This window comes from Phoca vitulina, unplaced genomic scaffold (assembly GCF_004348235.1).
Source record: "Phoca vitulina isolate PV1807 unplaced genomic scaffold, GSC_HSeal_1.0 scaffold46, whole genome shotgun sequence".
Taxonomy (NCBI): domain Eukaryota; kingdom Metazoa; phylum Chordata; class Mammalia; order Carnivora; family Phocidae; genus Phoca; species Phoca vitulina.
Genome location: NW_022589749.1, coordinates 4,006,639 through 4,021,153, shown reverse-complemented (window position 1 = coordinate 4,021,153; position 14,515 = coordinate 4,006,639). Strand labels below are relative to the sequence as shown.

The 14,515-nt window shown below is 35.8% G+C and overlaps 1 protein-coding gene across 2 annotated transcripts in view; it reads right to left on the bottom strand.

The window, feature by feature from the left end:
- Window positions 1-14,515, bottom strand: part of MED13L (mediator complex subunit 13L) — a 307,633-nt gene that overhangs the window by 71,333 nt on the left and 221,785 nt on the right. For both annotated transcript variants that reach the window (XM_032431544.1, XM_032431545.1), the window contains exons 5-7: window positions 4,157-4,302; window positions 1,421-1,615; window positions 840-1,028 (exon numbers count right to left, since the gene is read on the bottom strand). In XM_032431544.1, the coding sequence (XP_032287435.1) occupies window positions 840-1,028; window positions 1,421-1,615; window positions 4,157-4,302 (530 nt within the window). The remainder of the gene's footprint in view (window positions 1-839; window positions 1,029-1,420; window positions 1,616-4,156; window positions 4,303-14,515) is intronic.

Sequence of the window (14,515 nt, the reverse complement as noted above, 5' to 3'; positions counted from 1 at the left end):
ACGTAGTATGTATCATGCTGGATAGTCTGTTTTCACTTCAGCAGCCAAGACCTTATCTACTCTGATGCTTTTGCTAACATGGCCCACATTAAAAAGCCTATATATAATCTCACTTCAGCTCAAGTCTGATGAATATCCTTTCCTTAGTGACTAGATTTCCAATTAAAACAAAGTCAACTACAACAACCAAAAAGTTAATACAGAATATATACTACTCTAAAGATGGCAAAATGTTCCCAATTTAAACACTTTCTGAATTTTTTCATGAAGGAAAATTTTTAAAGTTTCATATATAACTAATACTTATCAGTAATGTAGACAGATTACTGACAGAACAAAGCGTTTTACTGAGAGCTTCTGAATGCTAGAGTACCTTTATAATGTAACAAGAAAAGAATTATCCCAGACTTGTCCCTGGCTGGCAATAGCCAACTGGGCAAATGCTTCAGCCATTTTCTGATCTAGTGTTCTCCATTTGTTTAAGAAAAAAAAAAAGAGCAGCCTACACCTTGTCCCCTGATTGTGTATGTCTGTGTGTGTGCACGTGCATACATGTGTGTAAAGGGACAGATGTATGTACAGAACTTAGGAGAAACAACTACACTGCCTAACTGGAATAAACAGACTAACAGGGCACAATTAAAATTCTGAAGCACATCGATTCTGTTTTTTGAAAATTTTCCTCCTCTGTTTTGCAAAATTCCCACGTCACTCTACCTCCACCTCTTGCATAAGGCATTTCTCAATGTGAGTTTACTCATCTGTTCCATGGCAAGGGAGCTACATGGTTTTCTGTGATCTCCTCTACCTGGAGGAGTACATTTCTGGACTGTACTCACCTATGACAGCCTGTTCTGGAGAGGTGGGAGGGGTAAGAGGCATCCCACAGTTACTTGGGTCCTTCACACTACCAAGTCCCTGCTGCCCCACTGTAATATGGCCTCCAGCACCAGTAACACTCTGAGGAACTGGGATGTCATTCTGAGAGATCAAAACAAATGCCGAAGGATAAACCATCCGAACACCACCTGTAAGGAAAAAGAGCAAGGAGTGAACCAAGCCTGAGAAAAAGTTCACACCAGGCTGCCAACTTTATTATTCTAGTGGTCAGAGTCAAAGCTCAATGATGAAAATGAGGTGCTCATTAGGTACTGCCAGAAGTGATGTGCTCCATTCCTTCCTAAGTTAATAGCTGTTTAAACATGTGCTCCAACATTATGATAATAGCACTTGGAATACAGGGACCACTGGTGCTTCAGGCAAGATAACTACTCAGCATATACCACTGTACCAAGAGAATTAAAAAAAAGATGGGAAAATTATGGAGATTATTTTTGATGAATCTCAGTGATTATCTTTTTAAATTAAGAAAGATGAATAAGATCGAATAAAGTTCTTCAGGCAAAATATTTTCTCTTACCAACAATTACTTCGACTGCCACAGGGAAATCATCATTATATCCCAACTCCTCTTCTTCTTTCAATTCTTCTTTCTTTTTCAGCACCATTGGGTAGAAATACTGCCATTCCTCGATCAACTTACGGGTGGCTGGGTCAGACATCTTGTATGCTTGGCCTGTGAGTGTGCCATTTAAGCCATAAGGACTCACCAGTACTAAGGCAGGGAGGAGAAACGTATGTTACAGATCAGAGTAATAACTCCTACTTCAGTGTAATGCTACATACATGGTCATTTAGGCTAAAGCCCAGCCTCACTTACTAGATATCGCCCTTTATTTCTTGACTCCTTTTAAAGTCTTATTTTTTAAAGTTCCTCATTTTAGTACCTCTTACCTATATGCCTCTCAACACACGTCAATTTTTTAAGGAAATCAAATGGGGGAGGTAAAAAAAAAATTACCAGACAGCTGTAGCAACACACAATATATAAACTATTTACAAAAGCATCTACACACCTGTTTGATAAGAATTTATACAATGCAAACACTGAATCTTTTATAACAAAAGAAAACCATTTAATACATATACCCCAAAACCTGCCTAGGACTTGAACACTTGAACAGGGTTTCTGAAACTTCCTAAATATCTGTTGTCATTTAAAAAATAACATATAAATAAAACTTGTAATAGCAAAGGTCTTGATGTACCAAGTCTGAAACATCTAATTTCAGTTACAACTGTTTTAAAGGTCTGTTAACGAAACAACTCTAAATAAAACTTTATTATACTCAAAGTAAAGGACTCAAAGTCCCTCTATCTTTCTCTTTCAATGTTTGACCTGATATTATTTTCACTGAGCTAGCCACAAAAATGTAGTTAACACGATGCTGCATATAACCCAGCCACTTTGTAACCTTAGGGTGAGGTTAACCTTCCAAACAATACTTTTCTGGAAATAAACTTTTTCTTAATCCTAATTTCTAAAAAATTTCAGCATAATCATTAAATGAGATGTTCTTTCTTTGGATGGCTTTATTTTTTTTTAACAGCTGGATGATACATTACATCATTCAAGACAGTGATAGCTGTAGACATCACATATTTCTTGGTACCTTTCTGCTGTTCCTCACTGATCCAAATAGGATAAAAATAGTGATTCCAACCAACATATTTAATCAAGGGCAATTTTTCTGTATTAATACTTCTAGGAAATTCCCACATCAATATGGTTAATTATGTTCACTATAATTATTTATAGGCCAACACCTGCCCTAAGACTGTCCCTCTGCCACACCAATCCTAAGAAATAAGCAGGATAACATCCCACAAAAGTCTTCTATGATTCGAGGCATTAGCAACAAACCAGTAAGACCTAAAATAAGTGGTTTATGGAGACCTAATATTGCTAATATTATCTTTCCCAACTTAGGTTAGTTACCTCCCCCTCGCGACTAGGAATTCCTTCTGCTCTTATCATAAATAAATGCTTTTATTTTCAGTGATAAAGTCTAGAATGAAGTTAGATGGTCCTCAGAACCTTCACAGTTAACAAAACCCAGCATTAAATAATTCCGGTAATCCATAATACGCAAATACTGTACAACTCTTAAGTGTACAGTTTGGGAACTGGGTTTTGAATTTTATAGTTCACACAGCAAATACCAAAAATTACAGAATAATAAAGTACATAGTTTAAAATGTATTACAAAGAGGGGGGTAAAAAAAAAAAAATAGGTAACAATTAGGAGAGAGTTAAATGAGGATTCAATGTCCTTTTTTACCTTAAAAAAAAAAGGCTCAAGTATCTTTTAGGGCAAGGAACAGATGTTTTCATCAAATTAAGTCAGAATCATTTGTAGGAAACCAAAAAGCAATCATAAGTAATACGCAGGCTAAATACTCATGACAGGCTGTTATGTCAATAAAAATATATTAGTCAAATCTGTTAAAATATCAGTGTTTTTTTTAAATTACATTGTGATGTACTAGGACCACTTCAACCAGGCATCTCTAGTAATAAATTAGATTGAACCATAAGAGATTTTTCCAGATGGTTCAATCTAATATTTTTACATTTAAACATAAATTATAACATTTAAAAAGTTATTCATAGAAACTCTGAATTCCAAAAACAAAACTAAAGATTTAGAATTCATGATTAGAAAAAGGGGACATGGAGTTATTTTGGTAAAATCTAGGTGATTAGCTGAGAATTAATGAAAATATACACATTAAGTTAAATTACAACCAAATACCTACAATGTAGTCTCTAATTAAAAGAAACAATAAAGATATTAACATCACTGAAGAAACTATACAACTCTAGAAGTAGGATTCTGGTTGAAATTTCAAAAACAGTAATTTTCTGTAAGTCATTATGTGCTTGAAACCATGGAACAAACAAAACAATGAAAACCTTTAATTTTTAAGAGATGTCAATTACTCATAGTATTGTATTTTTCAAATACTTACTGATCTTCTTTTGTTCTGAAGGCAATTCTCTACATTTTATTCCTTAGTACAACTTCACCTAAGACCATGTTGTAAATGTGATAAGCTCTAAGCTTTCAGCAAAATACTAGCAAGCTTTCATTATGAAATGGTAGTCTTTCCTTTCTTCTTCAGAAATTGACCATTATGCTCAGCTTTAAAATGTCCATTTAAGATAATATCTCATTCTGCAAACCTTACTGGGCAAGGTGGCTATCCACTTGGCGGGGGAGAGGTAGACGGCAGGACATTGCCATTTACTTACCTTGAAATGGTGCAGGTGAAGACTGAGCCATGTGTATATGCTCCTCATTGATCAAATAAATTGGCTGGTGTTGGGCAATCTCCACACTTGTGCATACATTACTTTCCCCATGAAGAAAGAATGTGAATGCACAGGACAAATGCTCACTAAAAAAGAAACAATGAGAAACTCAACTCTACATTTTGGTAGGAAATGAGTGCTAGGCACAGGAATTATATATGGGATACAGCTTTACTTTATCAATCACCCAGCAAAGCTTGCCTCTGATGATATTAATAGCATAAACTTCCAACTGATTTGATCAAATAATATAACAATAACTTGCTGACAAACTACATTAAAGATACTAGATAGTTATGCCGCACTGTGAAATTTAGAAAGCTACTGTGCAGATTGCCTCCGGTTTCATTTGCATAAAGTCTCCTGTGCTGACTATAAACACTCCTAGGACAAAAAAAGAATCGTAACATTTTTCTACCTTCTCATGCACTAGTATCTGAAATGGCTTTTAATGGATTTTGGGGACAAAGATTAAATAGTTTTGCTTATGTTTGGTATGACGTAACAGTAACATCAAATTTATAAGCTTATAACACTAAACACGGTTAAAATTGTTCATCTAAAAATAGCAATTAAGGACACAGTTGTATATAAGTTCTCAATATACAACTGCTAAGGTAATACAAGTCTCTAAATGGGCTGGTAATAATAAATTTTTACAATTTACTTCTGATCACAAAATTTTATTAAAGCGTTCCACTTCTCCATTTTCCACACAGTTAACTAAAATTGGTAAAAATGATGTGTCTTGGAGAAAAATAATTTCAAAATTACTACAGAAGCACATTCTTTCAAAGTTGTTAACTTTGGCCCTACGCCAGTGATAATATCTCCATTTCTCAAGACAGCTCATAAGAATACTTGCCTGATGAACCAAAATCACTGTAGGCCAGGCAACGACCATTTAAAAAAATCATCTCTAAGACATGCTTCTTCTCAAAATTTCTCTAAAATATTATAAATTGCATTTTGAGTACTACTAAAAACATTAAATTTTGCTTAGATATAAAATTATAATGCTTTAAGGAAAAAGTGAACTAAAAATGATAAAACTTTCACTCTATCACACAGGGAAGCATCTATATTCTTCCTTGACAAATATGTTGAGATAATCTGAGAAAATGGTGTGTTTTACTAGAATATGAGGTTTCAATGATAAAAACACCTATCTTGATATTTAGCACAACAGAGTAAACAAGATAGTAACTAAAATTTTTTAAGAATTTTGAAAAATTTAAACATTCCCTTGACACCCTACTTCTAAGTTTTAAGTTCACAAGGTGGAAATGACACCTACAGTTCAAATGTATACAGGTATGAGACAGTATCAACTATAAAAATGCACGGTCCTTTATTTATTAGAAACGTATCAACCTCAACACACAACATTATGTCTGGCACATAAGAGAACCAAAATATAGATTTACTGATTACATATTGGTTAATTTTCCATCTATGAACTTCAGTGGAGGGTTTGAGCTGACTTACCCCTATCATGCCTATTGTCCTGTGTAATCAATAGCATATTTATAAGAAAACTGGTTAGAGTTACAGGTATTGAGTGTAACACAGAGTATCTATTCCACTGATTCCCAACTGTGCATGAGAAGAAATGCAACCAACATTTATCTATCAATTAGTAAATGCAAGGAAGGTGCAAGGGGCCTAAAGTGATAAATAAAACATCATACTTGCCCTCAAGGAGCATATGTATAAGCTAACAAAAGACTGATATGAATGCATATCAATAAAATAAAGCCAAACACTAATACAGAAATAGAAATAAAAACAAAATACCATAGGAAGGCTAAGATGTACTGATTTTTCAAACTGGAAGATCCAAGTGCTTCAGGAAAACAGGAACAAATGAAAATAGGATTTCAGTAGTAGAGAGAAAGGAAAAAGTAAGAGAGAGGGCATGAGGCTAGGGCAGATGTTGTTAAGAACAGCATGTAGTCTGGAAATTCCAAAAGGGGGAAAGATGTGACATGATGGGAAAAGAGTTTCAAAAAGAAGTCAGAGGTCACACCTTGAGACAAGTGCTAAGTTACTTCACCTTTCTGATCATAGTTTCCTCATATGTAAAATCAACTGTGAGCACAAATTGCTGGGCCCTCATACTTTCTGATTCAGGAGGCCCAGCATGGGCCCCAAGAATCTGCATTTGTTACTGCTGCTGTTACTCCCAGCCCAAGGACCATACTTTGGGAACCACTAAACTTGATGGTATTTATATTCCTTTCCAGCTATACAATTCTGTTTTTTTCTAAGATTATGTGACACAGGAGGGCAGGGATGACAATGACTTTAGAAAGTAGAATTCCCCTTTGACCTAGCAACACCACTGCTAAGACTTTATCCCATAGATAAAACTATTATACAGTTATTGACTACAGCATTGTTTGTAATAGTTAAATACCGAAAACAGCAAAAATGTCCATCAGTAAAGAACTGGTTAACTAAACTATGTTTTATGATTCAACCCTATAAAGTAATACTGGGCAACCACTTAAAAGAAAATGATCACACTGACATGCAGAAACCTCCAACATAAAGTCATAAATTTGAGGAAAAAAAACAAGGTACAAAACCAGTGTGAATAATATACTCCCACTTGTATAAAATGGGAAGGGGGAGAAATATATGCACACACAATTTGCTTACACTGGCATAAAATTTCTCTGGAAGGATACACTTTAAAAACCTAATAATCCTATTTGCCTTTGGGGAATGACACGGCATGACTGGGGGAGAAAGAGAATTCACAATTCATATCTTTTTATGCTTTTGAATGTGCGGCCATATGTCACACAGAGAGTAATGGAGGCAAGATCTGAAGGAAGCCCCTGACTCCAATCCTTGTGCAGTGTGCTTGCTGGCCCAACTACAGGCGTGCACTAGAAGAATCCATGGTGTTTCATCTTGTCATACTTGGCTCTTAGTTGAAGCCTGCTGAGATCATCTTTGATTCTGATTCTGTTATCCAATGTACTGGCTATTTGATCAGCAAGCCATCAATATCTTTATCTATGTCATCGCTAAAAATGGTGAAAAAGACTGCACTGAGAATAGAATCCTATGTCATCTTATCAGATAGCTCCCAAATTACAAATTCACTAGGGTGCTGCCACCCATTCACTATTTCCTGTCTACAAAGGAAAATCTGAAAGATTATGTCAAATCCCTTGATAAAATGCAGATACATAACAAGTGTCATATTTCTCTGATCTAGACACCTCCCTAAAAGTAAAATTCAGGTAGTCTGATACAAAACCCTCCTCATTTTACAGATAAGGAAATAGGGCTAAAAAGTCTGGCTTGCCAATGAGGCACAAATGGAATCTGACTTAAAATTTAATGTTCTTTGTTCTAACTAGGTTATCTATAAATGGGGATATTAACTTATATCCCTACCAACCTTTACATTGGTAAAAGGAGTCAGACAATGTGAATGAACACTGAAAACAAGGGACTCTACAAAACAATTACAGATACATTATGTTAGTGTTACTATTAAGAGTTAGGAGATAAAACTTATTACAAGCTCCATACCTGTACTTGCTTCTTCGCATCCATCACCTACTTTTACCTAAACCATTACTCACTCAATTTCATCTTTTTCATACACTCTCATCACATGAAAACTGAAAAGGGCTGATCAAGCTCAACGCCTTTCTAATTCACGGAGAAGACTGTGCCCAAAGTCACACTAGTTTAGAGCACAGGTGGATGAGTTCATTCCCTACTTCTTAACATGGTGTTCACAGTACATTCATGACATTCTACCTTCAATCAATGCTACACTCACCCCGCAGAATATATTCACTCATCAGTGTGATCACACACTATGCAACTTACACCCACCCCTGCATCATTTATACTAACCCCCTAAGGCTGTGGACCACAAGGTACTAACACATGAACACAGAGAACCAGCAACACTGCTAACTTCAGTCAAACTAAACTTGGAGCCTCACCCTGTTCTCTTAGGGCACACCTCTTGACAAGTATTCCACCGCCTTCTCAACTCCATTTATTCTCCACTCTTTATTCAGTAAAATCAGGTCTGATTCAGGCAATTCTTTAACCTCTTTTATACCTTAAATACGTCTGCAGTCACACTTCTCTCACCCTCTCCCAGAGTCCTGGAGGACTACATATTTCCTTTTCTAGGTAAAGGTACCCCCATACTCAAATTCTTTCCCATTCACGAACAGTCTATTTCTTCCTCTTTACTTGCTCCAGGTTCCTCAGCCATTACAGACCTTCTCTTGACCATGTTACTCTTTTAGGGGTACTGCCTTATTTTACTCTGCCTGTTCACTAATATCAAATAATCAACATGTAAGGAAAATGGTTAGTGTAATAATAGTATTTATAGTCACACCAATAAATACCTATGAAAAAATAACTTTTGTGCTATAAAAGAAATCAGGTACTAGGAAAATAAGGGGGATGCTATTTTAGAAAGGGATGGGTCAGAGAAGAGCTTCTCTTAAGAAAAGGGGGAGCGCTTAAACTGAGGCTTGCTTTTTAAAACAGAGGGCCATGGTAAAGACCATTCCAAGAAGAGACAATTACATGTGCAAACGAACTGAGTTAGAGAGCATTTAGCATTTTAAAAGAAACTTTATAAAGAGGCATTGTGGCTGCATCATTGGGAAAATGAAAAAGACTAGTATAAGATGAATTTGGAAAGATCGGTTTATTTGTTCATTCTCTGCCTATCAAAAAGATAGATACATCAAAGTAGCTGAAACAAGTAAATCCACCTATATATGTTTACAAAAGGCATACAAAATAAAACCACCCCAAAAGAATGAAAATGAAAGGGAGAAAATGATATGCCAGGTGAATCCAAATTAAAATAAAGCTAGTATAGAAATAACAATAAACAAAACAATAAAATATTTTTAAAACTTAGGTTCATCATTATATTATAATAAACAGAGGAATTCAACAAGAAATTTAAACAATCTTGAATGTGTATGTACACAGCCATATGGTATGCCATAGAACTTAAAAATATGAAAAGAAAAAAAAATTGGTAGAACAAGAAGAAACTGACAAATCTGCAATTAATAGATTTCAACATACTCTTCTCAGTATTTAATAAAATAAGCAAATTATTAAGAAAACAAAACTAACAAAAAAAAACAGCAATAACAAAAATATGTAAAATTGAGTATATATGCTGGCTTTCCAGAAATAAAATCTATTCTCTTTCCAAGAACACATGTAAGAAATACAAAAATGGACTAGGTACTAGTAGGACACAAATAAGTCCTAAATTTCAAAGATCTGATACCACACAGACTATATACCTTCTCTAATCACAGTGCAATTTAGTTAGAAATCAACAGTTTAAAAGAAGAAAAAGGTTAAAATAAAATCCCTTTGTCTGGAAACTTAAACATGCACTCTCTAAATAAATCAGAGGTTACAAAGGAAATCACAATGGAAAACACAAAATATTTAAAACTGAATGACAATGAAAATAATACATGTCAAAATCTGCAAGAAACAGTGCTTACAGAGTAATTTATATCCTTATATGCCTATAAGAAAATCTTAAAATGAGATAAGCATTCAAATCAAGAAGTTGGGGAGTGGGGCGGGGGGGGCAAAAAACTTGATGAAAATAATGACAAAAACACATTAATAAAATAGGGGGAAAAAAGAAGAAGAGCAATAGAAAGGATTAACAAAATCCAAACTTGTTCTTTGAGCAAAGTAAAGTGAGGACAAACCACTGGGGTGACTGATTTGGGGAAGGCAAGTAGGGAACATGCCTGTGCAAGGGGGGAGTGGCACAAATGAACAATTCTGGGAACCCAAAAGAGGAAGTAACCACAGATAAAGTAGGAATGTTTTAATGATGAAAATACTTTTATGTAACTTTAGGCCAATAAATCTCAAACACATGAAATGGATAATTTTCTATGAAAATAGAAGATTTAGAAAATATTTTGAAAAGAATAACTAAGAAATACGCCCACCCAATTCAACATCAGCTTAGAAGGTTTTATAAAACTTTCAAGGAACAATCAGTCTCTCTATTCAAACTGTTTTAACAAATGATAAATAGGAGAAATCCTCCCAAATCTTTCCTTTAGACCTGTACAGCTTTGACAGTAAAACCGGATATAATTAGTTACAAAAAGAGAAAGTCACATCTAACAATTTCACTCACGAACAAAGACACAAAACTACTAAATTAAATAATAATAAATTGAATTAAGAAGTGATCCTGAGATCTACAATACAACCAAGTGGGGTTTATGTTGAAATAAAATAATGGATTAACATCAGCAAGTCTATTAATGTAATACAGTACATTAACAGATGAAGGAGAAAAATCAAAGAATCCATCTCAACACACAGAGGAAAAAAAAGCATATATTAAAACTCAAAAAAAAATCCAAGAATCATTATTTAAAACAATAAACTCTTAGCAAACTGGGAGCTGAAAGGAACTATCTAACTTAAACAGATAAGGCAATTACTTGCTTAATGTTAAAACTTTAGAAGGATACTCTATTAAAAACCCAAGACAAGGATATCTCCTCTTAATACACAACACTGTCCTAGATGTCCAAGTCAGCGTAATAAGAGAAAGAGGTAAAAAATCGAAAAGGAAGAGGTAATACTATCTTTATTTGCAGATGACATAATTCTCTCAGATTTTTTCAATGTAAACAGATAGACTAATAGAAGTAACAACAGAGTTCTTAAGGTTGGTAGACACAAAATCAGCAATAGCTGTGTTCCCACATGCCATTTACAAAATATAATGGAAAAAAAAAAAATACCCCATTAGCAACAGCAATGAAAACCAAAAGGTACTAGGAAAATAAATTAATAAAAGATAGGCTTCTATGGAGAAATTTACAGAACATTCGATTTGAAAAATATAGAAGATATAAACTCTTTTAAAAGACAGATCATATTCCTAGATATCATTATCAGTATCATAAAGATTACAATTCTCCCCAAGTTGATGTATAAATTCAATGCAATTCCAACCAATATCCCGTAAGTTTCGGACAAGGTGATTCTAAAATTTATATAGAAGAATAAAGGGTCAAGAATAGCCAATACAATTTTGAAAACAAACAAAGCAACAGACTTAACTTACCAGTATCAAGATTTATTACTAAACCACAGTAATAACGACAGGGTAGTAATGACTCAAGAACAAAAGACCAATGAAATGGAACAGGGAACACAGAACCCATCCTCCAATGGCTCCCCGTCTCACAAAGTGTAAAGCCAAGAACGCAATAAATTTCAACACCCAGCCCCAGTTACCTTTCTTACCAAATTGCCTATTGCTCTCTTTCACTATCTCCATTCCAGCCTTCCTGCTGTTCCTCAAACAAGCCAATCACAATTCCTCCTCTGGCCCATTGAACATGACTGCTCCCCTGCCTGGAACTCTCTTCCTCTCTTCCTCCCAGCTATCCATAGGGCTCTCTCCCTCACTTCCTACAAGTTTTGCTTAAATACCATCTCCCAGCGCAAGCTGGTGCAGCCACTCTGGAAAACAGTATGGAGGATCCTCAAAAAGTTGAAAATAGAGCTGCCCTACGGCCCAGCAATCGCACTACTGGGTATTTACCCCAAAGATACAAATGTAGTGATCCGAAGGGACACGTGCACCCCAATGTTTATAGCAGCAATGTCCACAATAGCCAAACTATGGGAAGAGCCAAGATGTCCATCAACAGATGAATGGATAAAGAAGATGTGGTATATATATACAATGGAATATTATGCAGCCATCAAAAAAAAAAATGAAATCTTGCCATTTGCAACAACGTGGATGAAACTAGAGGGTATTATGCTAAGAGAAATAAGTCAATCACAGAAAAACAAGTATCATATGATCTCACTGATAAGAGGAATTTGAGAAACAAGACAGAGGATCATAGGGGAAGGGAGGGAAAAATGAAACAAGGCGAAACCAGAGAGGGAGACAAACCATAAGAGACTCTTAATCTCAGGAAACAAAGTGAGGGTTGCTGGAGTGGAGGGGGGTGGGAGGGATGGGGTGGCTGGGTGATGGGCACTGGGGAGGGTATGTACTATGGTGAGCCCTGTGAATTGTGTAAGACTGATGAATCACAGACCTGTACCCCTGAAACAAATAATACATCATATGTTAATAATAAATAAATAAATAAACAAATACCATCTCCCAGCAAGGCTTATCCTCACCATAGAATTTAAAGGTACAACTCACCATGACTCTCTTCCCCCATTCCCCTACAGCACTCACCACTTTGTAATATTATCTCTGATACACCAATCACAGTGCTCAGAGGTGCTATGGAGCTAAAAACAGTCTTGTAAACTAACTGTAAGGCTCCCTCTACGCTATATTCTCTCTATAGACATCGGGAAGGAAATGAGATATAGGGGCAGACAGGGATGGAAGGAGGAAGGAAGACAGGAAAAAAGTAAAAGAAGAGGGATGGGAAGAAATGGGAAAAAGAGGGAGAGAGAAAGGAGAAGGAGAAAAGAAGGGGGGCGAAGGGAAAAGCGGGGGGGCAGAGAAGGCCATGGGATAGGAGGAGGAGTTTCTGGAGACTACATGGCAGTGTGTGTGTTTGTTATGTAACTTCGTCTTAGAGGTTTGACTGAGTTTTCTTTTTAAAAATCACATTCAAGATTATAATTACACCACTGAAAAATGTTCATATTATACATTTCATAGGGGTTTGCTCTATAGCGTTAGCATTTACCACTAGTTTTATTTAAAAAATCAACAGGTGAGAACTTTGAATAAAAATAAAATAAATGCTAATTATTTTATGACTAATAAACTGGGTTTATATTGTATCTGTGCAAATTATTCACAAGAATGTCATTTTAAGTGCCCTAGATAATACTATTGATGAGATAAACCTACACAGCAACTTATTAAACTATTTTCAAAATAAGAAATTCTTACTTCAAATATATAACATGATTTATAGAAGCTAATTCAAGCTTAAAATCCTTTTAAGCTTCCTCTCCCCCTCCTTTCTTCTTTCCCCTTCCCTCTTTGTTCCTCTTTTCTCCCTTTCTCCCTCCCTCCCTTTCTCACTTCCCTCCATCCCTCCTCATGCTTCTAATTTTCTTTCTCTCTCTCCCTCTCTTTTCTCCCTCCCTCCCTCTCCATCTCCCCCAAGTGTTCTATTGATTTTCACCTATGCTACAAGTAGATCTCCAAATATTTCACCAGATGTTTTTAACTCTTTATTCTAAGCTTCAAAGACCTATTTTTTTCAGAATTAAACTAAGAGAAAAACCATCAAAATACCTTGTTTTCAAAGTAACCCCTGGGTAAAGGTGGCAATGTCAGTCTGTGAGCAGTCAATGCAACGGACTCCGACCTTACCTTGGAGCTTCCCTAGATATCAGAGTTTTAGGCAACATAATTATATTTCCCTAAACTAGGAATCATGAGGATATGTTTCATCCATCCCTATATATATATATCCATATATCCATATATAATCCATATACATGGAAACTATGTTGGAGAAATCTCTTCTACTGCTTAAGTGTTGAATAGCTAAACATAACATACAGAGATTCCCTCCTGGTGATCAGTGCAAGTAGAGCATTAAAAAGAAAACGTTCAGTGTTAGCCCTGGTATACGCTCACTCCATGAGCCACCCCTCTTAGCCTCAACCAACCAGTGCTTCAAGACTGGATGCTTCTTACTGCCTATGTTATGCTGCTTCATATGTCGATGTTTTTGTTCATGCTTTTTTTCTTTTATCTAGAATAAACTTCCCCTATTGTTCATCTAACTCCTACTCATCTTTTCCAAGAAATCATCTCTAAAGTCCCAGAACAGGCTAAATGCCCCCATATGCCTTTGTATATATCTCAGTCAAAGCACTTTCATATTCATACCTTTTATATCTAGTCCATTTGACTCAATTTTGTGAGGGCAGAAATCACATTTTATCTATCACTTTGGACCCCAGGACTTAGCATGTAATGTGGTATGGGCAGATGCCACATTAATACTTCACTGAGTTTGTGATACTTTACTTTCCTCTAAAATTTTCTGGCACTTTACTAGGAGACTCAAGAAATAGGCCTGAAATTCTCAGTCATGAGACAGGGAAGACAGGACTGTAAGGCTGTGATACTCCAGCCTGAAATACATTAGGTGATACCTACCGATAGCCTTGAGAATTTCTGATGATCTTTCTAACCATTCTACAGGGGGTGAAGGGGGGCAGGCTGCTCTGGGCATATCACTAGCAGCTGAGGAGTATAATATAGTGTGACCCTCT